This window comes from Atta cephalotes (assembly GCF_000143395.1).
Source record: "Atta cephalotes unplaced genomic scaffold scaffold00005, whole genome shotgun sequence".
Lineage (NCBI taxonomy): Eukaryota > Metazoa > Arthropoda > Insecta > Hymenoptera > Formicidae > Atta > Atta cephalotes.
In genome coordinates this window covers 2,546,320-2,559,997 of record NW_012130069.1, presented here as the reverse complement: position 1 = coordinate 2,559,997, position 13,678 = coordinate 2,546,320, and the positions used below count along the sequence as shown (strand labels likewise).

The 13,678-nt window shown below is 30.0% G+C and overlaps 1 protein-coding gene across 1 annotated transcript in view; it reads right to left on the bottom strand.

Moving 5' to 3' along the window:
* Nucleotides 1-2,337: 2,337 nt before the first annotated feature.
* Nucleotides 2,338-13,678, bottom strand: part of LOC105626291 — a 79,771-nt gene continuing 68,430 nt past the window's right edge. The window contains exon 7 of the mRNA XM_012207592.1: nucleotides 2,338-2,386. Coding sequence (XP_012062982.1) covers nucleotides 2,338-2,386 — 49 coding nt within the window. The remainder of the gene's footprint in view (nucleotides 2,387-13,678) is intronic.

Here is a 13,678-nt window from a genome sequence, read left to right as displayed (position 1 = left end):
ATATATAATATATGAATATATTTAAGTATACATGTATATAGAAATAGAATATATATATATATATATATATATATATATGTATTCATTTTTTGATATATTATATACATACATGAATTCTAAAGATTATTTCAGAGCTAATAATCTATCTGCAAAGTATTCTCGTAATGCAACAAACAATTGAAGGATAAGATACGAATACATATATGAAATCTAAAAATATATGTACCAACATAAAACTTATACAAAATTACATATCTATAGAATTTCGATAGCTGATGATGCAATCTTTTAAAATGAATTTTACAAAGTTTACTTCAGAGCTAATAACTCCTTGTCAGAATAGTCAGTATCCATATTTTTTAATGTGACAAATGATAGAAAGATGAGAAAATGCACACGTAAATGGAATATTTAAAGAAATCGCATATCAAATGCATAAAATTACAAGATTCTGTTTCAATGACAATTATAGATTTCTTAAAGCAAACTTCGTAAAGTTAATTTCAGATTTATTTTTATGTAATGTCAAATTATTATTATGTGCTAAATTATTAATATGATAAATATTTAAGCTTCTTTTAATTGTAGAAAAAATAAAAGAAAGTGGATAGCCATTATTTAAAAATATAGTCATGTGCAAAACTATTAGGCACTTATCATTTTTTCGCATTTTACGAAAAGTTAAATATCTCGGCGAAAAGAAATCTCAGAGATTTTCGCATTTTAAAGCGTAAAGATAGGACTTTAAATCTACGTTTGAATCTTTTGTCTACGATATTATGTTTCTAAGTTACATAAAATTGAAAAATAATATCTTTGCAATGTTTTTGTCTTATTTTAAAGTGCTACAGTTTAATAAAACATCTACAAATTTAATATGAAAGTAACCTAAAGTAGATTTTTTCTTTTTTGTCTTTTTTCTGTATATTTTTTAATTTCAAAATTAAAAAACATTTTAGAAAAAGTAAGTTTTTACACAATGAAATTTCATACAATATAATAAAAAATACAATATCTTTGCGAAAAATTATCAAATTTTTTTCAAAAAACATTTTAAAGCTTAGAAAACTTATTTTAAGATACTTTTATATCAAATTTTGTTTACTAAAACAAAAGATTTAAACGCAGATTTAAAACCTCATCTTCATGCTTTAAAATGCGTGGTAGAAAACCTCTTTAAGATTTCTTTTCTCCGAGATATTTAACTTTTCGTCAAATGCGAGAAAATAGTCAAAAGCGCCCCTTACTTTTGCACAAACTTATACTTTTGCCTTACTTATGAGTAGCATTGGTTAAATTATTTTGATGAAACCGAAGAAGGGACAATCAAATTATTTTGTCCACAAAACCAAAGATTATGCCTTTTTTTTAACAAAGCGGGTGATGTGAATAAAAAATTAAAAATCCAGAAAAAGTTTCTTTTTTACTTCCAAATATAAACTTTACGAAGTCGACTTCGAAAAAAGAAACTTTTTCTTGGAAGTAAGATAATCTATCCTAATCAGAGAAATGCCAGGTAATATATGGCATTGAATCATGAGCAGAATACACATGAAGTTATGCTGATAACAAATATGTTCACTTACCAATCGATGTACCGTCTCTGCAACTCGATGAGCTCCTTCCTCGATAGCTCCATTGATAGATACTGCGCTCAGATGGGTACTGCATTATGCCAAACACTCCATCGCACTAATATAACAAAAAATTAAAGAATTAAAAATACATACGTATATATAAAATATACATTTTTAAAAACATGTATTAAAATGTACGGTACACAGAATTATAAATAAATTCTATTTTAAGGTTTGAATTATAAATTCTTTAAAATAAAACTTCTCTAGAGTGAATTTTCTAAAAACTCTATTTCAACAATGTGATAAATCATATAAAAAAATGCATGTCATACTATAATAAGTATTGAAGCATGGTGAATAGAAACATAAAATTACAAATAAATCAATATAACAAATATATTACACCTACCAGTCGATGTATTCACCTCAACAATTTGATAAGGTCGTTCCACTGCTCCACTGCTCCATCGCACTAATATAACAAAAAAATTGAAAACTAAATACATATATAAAATGTACATTTAGAGGTATGTATCAAAAAATATACACATAGAATTATAAATAAAATTCTATTTCGAAGTTTGAATTATTATGTAAAGTTAGCTTTCTAAAGACTATATTTCAACAATGTGTCAAACCACAAAATGCATGTTACATCGCTATAATGATGCAGTATTAAATCATGATGAGCAGAATATATAAAATTACATCAATATAACAAATATAATAACTTACCAGTCGATATATTCTTTACAACTTAATGAGCTCCTCCTGAATTGCTCCACTGCTCCAAATGTTTCATCGCACTAATACGACAAAAAAATTGAAGAATTAGAAATACAAATTAATAAATCATAAAATGACATTGAACCGTAAAAAACTGATTAATATTCTTAGTAATGATTTTGACATCATTTCTATGATATGATGATTTATATTCTGCTTGAGATGTATAAATATACATTTAAAACGTATCAAAATGCACGATATACAAAATTATAAATGCAATTTATGCAATTCTATTTTAAATTATATGTTAAATTCTCTAAAATGAAATTGGGTTAAATTTTGTAAAAACTATTTCAACGTGTCAGGCCATGTAAAATGTATGAACATCGCTATGATAATGAAGTATTAAATGACAAACAATGAAAAATTACAGCAATATACAAAAAAAATATTCATTTACCTGTCGATGTACCGCCTCGATGAACTCCCTTGACTGCTCCATTATTCTTAGATACTTCATCGTCCAAGACGCTCCATCGCACGAATTAGCACAACACAATTACCGCCCGATTACCTCACATAACACTCCCGACGCGTTTATTTTATCTCACGATGCACCGAGAACGCGTAAACAACACGAAGTATAACCTCCATGTCAAGTTATCAAGATTTATCGCCAAATTATCGATCGAATGTTCTATCACCCTCGCGTCGCAGGACGAGTAATTAATGTGACACAGCAAACGGTTTATCCGCGCTATTCGCGCTTTTGTCGTCGACATCATCATTCGTGAGTGCCACATAACCAACGTGAAACATCCGATTGTCCATCATCGATTGATTTCGCCATGATTTGTGCACTTGTGACAGATTCGCGACAAATAATTAACGTCTTCCCGCATTCCTCACCGTAAACCGAGTTCACGATAAACCGACACAGACGCATAAACATGACAGTTGTTTATTATCTCGCGATTTCGTCGAATTTAGTGACACCCCGCGCACCGAATATCACGCTCGTGATGTATTCAAGAGTTAACACAACACAACTCACAATAAAAACCGACATTTCCGATGCTTTTTGCGTTCGAAGTACGCTCAAAACGAACAACGCGAAATGGCGATTCCCTTCTTCCTCTTCCCCGCTTCGTCGAATGATATTGCCGATTCGGCTCGCGCTAACTTTACGACACAGAGTTCTTCACAAACATTATAGGTCTGTTTTTTATTACTGCACTCTGAATCAGTGCAATAAGTTGAAGTGAAACAAACGTATATTTGTTTCACTTCAACTTATTGCACTGTGTGTACTAGTTCAGAAAGTGTAGCAATAAAAAACAGACCTCTTAACGCGCGGGAATTTGACCGATTTTAAAATCGCCAATAAGATCGATCAAATTCCCGCGCAATTCGTGAATCCTATATCGTCGTGAAGTTAGCGCGAGTATCGGCAACATCATTCGACACAGCGGGGGGTCGCCATTTCGCGTTGCTTGTTTCGATCGTATTTTGGGCGTACTTTGAATGCAAAAACCATCAGAATGTCAGCTTCTATTGCAGATAGTTGTATCACGTTAATTACTTGTCTCAAGTACTCGCGACTGAGATATTCGGCGCGTGGAGTGCTTGCTAAAGTTCGATGAAATTGCGAGACAATAAACGACCGACATGTTTACGCGTCGCGTTCACATCGGTAGTGTTGATCGTTAGCTCGATGAGAAATACGGGAGGGTCGAATAAGACAACGGATGATCGTGTTCCGTGTTACTTGTCAGTCTGTTACGAATACACGAATCAAGTCGGCGGAAAACGACGGTGGGTGGACTATCAGATGTTTCACCTTGGTTATGTGACATTCGCAAATGATGACACCAATCACTTACGGTTTATTAACGTTTTTAGCATTATCATGACTTATTAATTTACTTAGGTACGTATGCATTGCTAATTCTTCAATTTTTTGTCATATTAGTGCGATTTGGAACAGTGAAGCAGTCAAGAAAAGAACTCATCGAGTTACAGATACATCGACTGGTAAGTTAATATATTTATAATATTATATATTGATGTAATTTTATACATTCTGCTTGTCGTGATTCAATATTGTATCATTTGTAGTGATATAACATGTATTTTATTAATATATTGTTTGACACATTGTTGAAATAAAGTCTTTAGAGAAGGAAGTTCATTTTAGATGTATACAATAATATATATATAATTCAGACTTCAAAATACAATTTTATTTATAATTCTATGTGCGGGGCATTTTGATACATATGTATCTTTAAATACATATTTTATACATGTATTTATTTTGAATTTTTTAACTTTTTGTTGTATTAGTGTGCTGAACTATTTTGGAGCAGTGGAACAGTCACAAGGGAGAAGCTTATCGAGTTGCAGAGGCAGTACATCGACCGGTAAGTGAATATATTTGTTGTATATCGGCGTGACTTCATGTATATTCTGCTCGTCATAATTCAATACTGTAAATTACATAGCGTTTCTCTGACTGGAATAGTTTATTTGAAATTGACTCTATAAAATTTATTTAGAGAGAGAAAATGTATGAATTAGAGTATTCTATTTATAATTTTATACTGTTAAAAATAAAATGTTAATTTTAACTTAAAGATGTATAATGGACTTTCTGAGACATGCAATAATGTTAAAATTAACATTTTTGCATGTCAGAAAATCCATTATACGTCTTTAAGTTAAAATTAACGTTTTATTTTTAACAGTGTATGTAAGATGCAAATGATACATAAATAAATATGATGTGTTATATAAAATATGATAAATAAATATATTGACATATAAGAAAAAGACATTGTTCCTATATATACACAGCAATTATTACGAAGAATATTACTAAGATCTCGATAGTCTATGAAAGGCTTCAGACGCTCGCACGGAATGCAGGAGATTCGACTTCCGACCGAGGTAATATTTTTCGCAATAAGAATTAATTATTTACAGATTTTAATATGTCGTTCAACATTATTAAAGATGCGAAGTTTAAAGATGCGAAGATGCAAAGAAGCATCAAATTATTAAACTGCTAGTAGTCAATTTAACTCCTAATATTGCTGCTAGTTTAGTAGAGATTGCGTTTTAAGACCGAAAAATCATTTCAACACGCAACTTAAAGGAGCAATATTACATACGTAGTATCCATATAAATTCACCTAGAATTATACAAGCACTTAAGATCCAGCTTAGAGCGTTAAAGACATTTATCTCTATTGGTTCAATTGAGGATTGTGTCTTCACATATACGATCGAATGAGACTCAATATTTAAAATTGATATAATATAAATGTTTTCAAATATATGTATATCTTCTATATATTTCTGATTTTCTTTAACTGATGTTTATCTTTTGACATTACATAGTGAAAATGAAAAAGTCAAATTTTTTAAATTAACTTTATGAAGTTTATTTTAAGAGAAAGCTGTAATTTATTGTTAGAGTAAAATTTTTGAACTTTTATATATTTATTGCTATATAAGTATTATCTTTGAATATATTCCATTTATGCATGCATTTTTTATTCTTCTATCGTTTGTCACAATAGGTTCTGACAAGAATGGGGGTTGTGTATAAGTTAAGGTTGATAAGTTACATTAGAATTTTATTTATTAACAAACATTTATGAAATAATGCTATTGCTAAGATATTTTTATATTCACAAGCAATGTATAATACTTTTTAATTGTAAATTATCATTTGATAAATACAATAACTGAACATACATGTTTATGTATGTATGATATGTATTAACGTAATAAATTGTTGTATACAGATACAAATTTATACATATTTAATTATTCATCAAATTACGATTCACAATTAAAGTTAATGATACAATATCAAAGTATGTTAGTAACATCATTATTTTAATTTGATTACTATTGGCGAATATTATATCTGGATCATTATTATTCTTAACTCTGTATATCTGATTACATTACATATTATATCATATTAAGCATCGTTCGTTAAGCAATAGTTTCGAATTTGAGCGATCATTGTGAGCAATTGCTGTGTGCGTTTTTTTATAAACATACATATAATCTTCAGATAAGCTCGGAACATTCGTCGGTTAATTTTCAACGAGATAATCCACGATGACGACTCTCGATTATCTTCGCCCCTCGTTCCACGCCTTTTAACGCGCCTTGATACTGATCTAGCTAGTCACACGAGATGCGTTTCTCCTCGTGGTTTTTCCGAGAAGGAGTTTTCGTAAAATCGACCCGCCAGTTCTCGCCGAGTCAGCGCGCTAATCCTTATTTAACCCGGAGTTTATCGGCCGCATCGAGGTACGCAGGATTAACTTAGACGCGCGCCAGCACAATGGGACGCACGAGGGGACACCACTTAACGCACCTTCGGTCTCTTCTATCTCGATGCTGAGAACGATAGAGATCGTGAACGAGAGTTGTCAGTGCTTTTGCCCTGCTTTTTACCTGTGGATCGCTCGAAACTTTTTCGCTTTTTTTTTTCGTTTTGTAATGGAAATCGAGTGAGGAATTCTGGTTCGACTCACTGGGATGTACCTCTTCGATTGATGCATCCAAGATGCGATTCAATCCATGGCATTGGAGATAAATTAAAATGTCGAGCGCCGCGACGTTTCTCGCGAAGATGTATTCTACTAGATATTTCCGATGATATAAAATGTTCTTTACAATTGCTAACGTCAGCGAATAAGATATTATTATATAATATTATCCATGTTTCCTAAAAGGATAAATATACGTTACGATTCCACGTAACATCTATGCTTTCTAAAAGAAACTTTATATGAAAAATTATATTTCTGGATGTCAAATTTTCTTTTAACTGTTCAGATAATTTTGAGGAAATAAGGTAGATATTTTTACGTTGCAAACATAAATCGTACATCATTCTGTTTCGTATTCTTATTTTGATATTTATTCTTATTTGATTTGTTCTGATAAGATATAATGTGTCTAAATTTAGATTTTTAAGAATGATAAATGAGCGCACTAATAATATTATAACTATAATTCATATAATAGCGCAGTTAGTACTCATTTATCCTCAACGAGGATTTTATTACTACCTTTCAACGAAATGTGATATCAGAATATAAATGTAAAAAAAATGATACAATAATTCAATCCTTTCATAAAAATATCTTTCTCCAGAATTATCTCAGTTCTTTTAATTACTTAATCTGGTTAAAGTAATAGAAGATTTATTTTAAATCGTCGTAACTGAAAGATTTATTTTAAATCTTCATTTCTGGAAATACGATTCCATATAAAATATTCACGACATAACATTGTTTGTAGAAAATATTAATACCAAAATATTTTATCAATAATATATAAGTGATAATCAGTGTATTACATTATATATATAATATAGATTTAATAATTAATATCTACTTAGACGATCTATAATTCATGTCAAAATTCAAAATAGAATGTTATATATAATTTTATGTGCTGTTAGAAGTTCACTTTAGGTGATATGCAATTTTCGTCGGATTTCAGGATTTAATTTTATATTCCATATGTGTATTTTAATATATATATTTTTTAAATATGTGTACGTTCTGATTCTCTAAATACTTTTTATGTTACATGGCACGTAAAATTATAATGAATAAAATTTTATTCTGAATTTTTTGACAAATCGTGGATCAACTGAAACGAATTTAATTTTGTTAAATTTATCAATTTGACAAATTTTATAATAATATTGCTATTTTTCGTTGTTGTATTTTTAAAAATCTTTTTATTAATTAAATTATTAACTTGTTATTATGGAATTAATTTAGGACAAATATTTGCGATATCTCAAAATTAGGTCTTTCAATTAAATCTAGAACGAATGTATCCACATACAGATCTACAGTGAATTATGATCTCTATTTCCCGATTTGCATGGATATTCAATAGTATGATTAGAGTCGCTAATCATCCATCATTACAGGTCTAATTAAACGGCATGATTGCCAATATACATTTCCAGAAACAGTTGCGAATCGATCAGCAGCAACCATTGCATATGACTTATAGTTTTAAATGGTTGAATGTTTAACGAAGAATTTGCATGACATTAGAGTTGAACCCTTCCGCGACGGATTAATGCACGCAATTTTTGTCGCATAATAGCACGATAATGAGCGCCCGAGGCCTGATTCCCTAACTGGTCGTAAAAAATTGTGGCCACTTATGTCTATGCTAATTTTATTTCCCAGCGAGACCAATCGCGCCACTAAATCAAAAAATGGAGGCACGGCAGAAGTGCGAACTGGAGAATAATTACGAAATGAATGAATCGAGAGGATCGAGTGCCGCGGGTGACAGATCTTCGCCTATTTATCATAATAGCAAGAAAATTCTTATTAATTTCGAATGCAACATGCAAATTAACACCATTCTCCATCGTGCATTAGCATATCGGATATCGAATATCAGAGAACGTTTTTTTTTGTACCAGTCATTTCCATCTTCGAAGGATTTCTTCATTTCCGGATCAAATAAAACCACATATGTCAACGTCAAAAATCTAATCTAATTGATACACTTTTTCGCGCGCATGGATAGGTTTAAAAGCGTTTGGCGCTATAATGCAGACTTAGTCGGATGAATATGGTCTTAACTGGAGCACGAAATTAATTTTATCGACACACAAAATTCAGATCGTGCTGCGTATTAATTTCAATTGTTTGTATTATACGCGAAATAACAGCCAGCCGAATAATCGAATTTTTTATCGTCTTTTATTTCGGTATATTATCGATTGATTATGTGATGCGAATTTCAATCACACTCGAACGAGTGCATGTACATACACTTTATTAACTATGCATGGATTTTTATCATAATTATCAATGGAGAGAAGTTAATATTTAAAATAAATTAAATTAACATTTTTATTTATAAACAATTTCCAGTTTTTGAGAATGTTTAATAGTAGATAATATTAAACAATTTTTTTAAATATTAAAAATTTTTTATTAGTATTTTTAAATAAATACTAATAAAATTTTTTTTATTATGCTATTAGTATATTTATATTTTTTGTTGCGCTCATTTGTTGATGCTTTGGTAATCAACAAATGAGCGTACAATGATTACCTATGTACAATGATATTACTATTTTTATCAAACTACTTTTATCAAAAGTTTATCGTGTCTTTAAAAGTCTTCTTACAGACATACTGCGTCACATTTATCAGGATTACAAATTATTGCAATCAACTTTCTGACATAAACAACAAAATCGATAATACATAGGCTAGTGCAATTTTTTTATTCTTATCTCTCAAGGGAATTTTGCTGTGAGTTGTAATTAATTCGATATTTGCAGAACTGTGTTCAGAAATTTCCACCCAGTGCTCAGTGTTATTTTATCCTTGTTTAATATTTGATGAATAAGGATAAAGTGATATATCCTGAATTCTTGAACGCATTCCTACAAATATTGAACTGATCTTTACATAGGAGAAAACAAGCCTGATAATATAAAAGAAAAAATCTTGAAAAATAAGCATTTCTAAGAAAAATGTTTTATACAAAAGTTTAAAATGATCTATTTACTAATCTTATTAGTTTGACCGTCAAAGTCAAATCGATTTTTTTTTAATGGAACATCCTATTTTTATGCCAAAATTTAATAGCTGGTGTCAAGAGTTTTTCAAAACATTACAATAAAGTTACTTTTTATTAAGTTTTTTTATTAACTTTTTGAGTTATAAGATTTAAAAATTATAATACCCGTCATTAGCACTACTAAAAATGTCTGACCGACGATTAAACCTCGTAAATGTTGTTCAGGATAGTGACTTGAATAACATTTGTCAAGACCATTAGAGTACCTCTTATTTTCATTTCTTTAAATAAATTTTTAGTGCAAAAATGAATATAAGAGAAATAATCTCCAATGATCTTAATCTCACAAATATTATCCAGGACATGTTTCTGAACAACATTTAAGAGATTTTAGTCGATTGGACACGTTGGGTAATGCTAATGTCGGCGGTACTGTAATTTCCAAGCTTTATAATTTAAGACGTATTTAATGGAAAATAACTTTATTATAGTGTTTTGAAAAGCTCTTGTCTTCAGTTATTCAATTTTGGCATAAAAAATAGTGTTCCATTTAAAAAAATCAATTTGATCTTGATCTAATCTTAGTTATCCAAGCTCAAACTAATATGATTAGTAAATAGACTATTTTAAACTACACAACTTTTGTATGAAATATTTTTCTCAGAAATGCTTTTCGAGATATTTAAGAGGAATTTTTTAAATACCCTCTGTGTGTGTGTGTGTGTGTGTGTGTGTGTGTGTGTGTGTGTGTGTGTGTGTGTGTGTGTGTGTGTGTGTGTGTGTGTGTGTGTGCGTGTCGTGTGTGTGTGTGCGTGCGTGTGTGTGTGTGTGTGTGTGTGCGCGTGTGTGCGCGTGTGTGCGCGTGTGCGTGCGTGCGTGCGTACGTGCGTGCATGCGTGCGTGCGTATGTGTGTGTGTGTGTATGTGTGTATAAGCTTTGAATTCTTACTCGTTATATATATAATATTATATATATATACTAACATTCACAAGTTTTAAAGAAATGGAATAGGGGGAACGATTCTCTCGCTTCAAAGTTATTCTGTTTGCGCTAACGCGAGCAATTTCCTTTGTAAAGGAGTTGCGTGTTTCGGTCGCTTGTCGATGTCATACTCGAGCAAAAGGGGCGTACTTAATTAATGAGCCCATTCTGGGTTGCATTGTTTGTCACATTGTGCGTCTCTTCTAAAGCCTCCAGCTTCTGTTTGTAGCTCAATTCGACAATTCTGCCTGGCAAATGAATCGTTAAAACCACGTTGAGTGTTTCTCCACTCGTCTCTACCATTTGAGTAGATCAAGTGCATCTGGTTATATATTAATTCAACTTCCTACGACCTCCAACAAGATCATTAAATTTATGCGCTTAGCTATTATCTATAAAAGCTCATTTAAAAACACTATCGTAAATGTTATTGAATGTCCTATGTATTCACTTGGCAAAGTCTCTTTTATAAAAGCAATATATGCAGTGAGTGCAAAAAGTATTTGTACAAGGAAATTTTTTATAAAAAGAGCCTTATTTGTAGAAAAAAAATATTAATTAGCAATTGTATACAATGAATTGTATACATTTTGTTCTAAAATAAACAAACAAGCTTCGCGTGTATTCCTGATTTCTTAACTATACGAATACTTTTTTCAAAACAATACAACTATTAATTTTCGCTTATTTTTAAGACGATATATTTTTTATAATTAATACATATCTTTTTGGTATAATTTGGTATAACCTATAATTTTGAGAAACATACAGTTTATTTTATTTTTTATGAACAAATTGTTAATTAGCAAGAAATGAGCGCCAATTAGATATTGAATCGATGACGAATTGTTGTCAAAATTATTCTATCGATATTGTTTCGATATTTCTCGTTGGATAATATTTATTTTTTTTTTAAATAACTTTGTTTTTTTTACAAAATATTTTCTGTACGAATATTTTTTGCACTCACTATAGCTGATTTTAAAAGTCAGGAGGATAGAAATTTGTCAAAATTTGATGCCTTTGCACAATTATTAGATTTAAGATTTATATTCATTAGAAGATGAGGTATCTCTCTGTGATTTTTATGTTTATTTTTAAATATGAAATTTATTTAATTTTTATTTTTACGTAATATATTAATTTAATCAATATGATTTCTACATAAAATATTTAATGCTTTTTATTTTTAGTCTTTTATAAATAATTCAGAAGTATCGCATCGAGTAATGTCTTATTAGACTGCTTTCCTTTCAGGAAATAAAGTTGGCACAAACGTTGTTTTATTTCTCTTGGCATTCAATGAATAGCAAAGAAAGAATGATACATTGATTAGATACGAAATATTGTTATATATCTACATATTATTTTGATAAAATGAAAATTCATTTAATTATTTTGTATTATCTTCCGTACTTTCTTATATTGTCTTCTATTTTGAAGAACTTTAAAGGAGTCTCATTAAAGCAGAACAGGTCGGTACATTAAACTTCTTGAATCACGTTCGTGTAATGTAAGCGGTAAATCATGGCACCACGGGACACCTCTGAACTTTCAACGAAATTTTGTTGGGAAGAAACAAAATTCCACAAAGTAATTACAGAGATCTGTCCGGTGTATCTTTTACTAATATTAGCTTTAGAAGTAAGTTTTGTAGTTTATTTTGAAGTAAATTGTTTCTCAAAATCTACAAAGAATTTCGATCGATCATTTACGTCAATCGTCAATCATAAAGCAAAACTATAACTAAAAATTCTGAGATGAAATGCGATTTATATAATTCCAAATACGAAACAAGAATGTTTCAATGTAGGATTACAATACTATTACAAGGATTGTTCAGTAAGAAACCCTTAGAGCTCTAATTCGAAAGATACGCCTTGAAAATTTTCGAGATATGTATTTATAAAATAGCTAATCGCGAAAGCGAATACTATCGTTACCGTCGATATTCGGCGACGACAGAATGTCATTATTACAATGATTTCGTTGATCTAAACTCCTTTCGCAAAGGAGACATATTTCTGTTCAAACTTTGATCGCATTCATGTACGTGATCTCAGGTTTACGCCCTGTGGGTATTTGACATAGATTTGTGGTCCTTGCAATCGGATATTTGCGTTGTCGAGCATACAAGAGCCGCCTTACCAACGATTTGAGAGAGTTGTTAAATAGATTAACGACGGTGACACAATAACTTCTGCGTTTTGACTTGACGCTTGCCATCTTCATTCTAATCGAAAAAAAAAGAATCAAAGCAATCCGTTTATCTGATTGAATACAGATAAAAGATGTATTTTATTAAAAATACGCTTCTATTAATCTTAATGATAAATGAATTATTAAAATGTAAATATAAAAAAATAACATAATTTTTTTTATACATGGCATATAAGCATCCACATAAATTAAAAGAATTTTTAATTATTTTATCTTTTTATGTTAGAATTTGTAAAGCGAATAATAAATTATAAATGTGTTTTATTATTACATTTATTAAAAATAAAAATATTAGAGAAGAAAATGATATATGGCATCTCAATTACATTATACACAATAATATTAATAATCAATAATATTATTAATAATCAATATTTAAGTTTAAAATTTGATAATTAACACAATAACACAATTAAAATATTATTGATTCTGGACTCAAAGTTACGAAATATTCATTATTTAGGATACTATTAATAAAAATGTGACATTGCATAATGATTCGAAGAAAAAAATAGGTGGTAATGTGGACTTCCATAAAAATAACCTTTAAAAAATATTAGTTTTG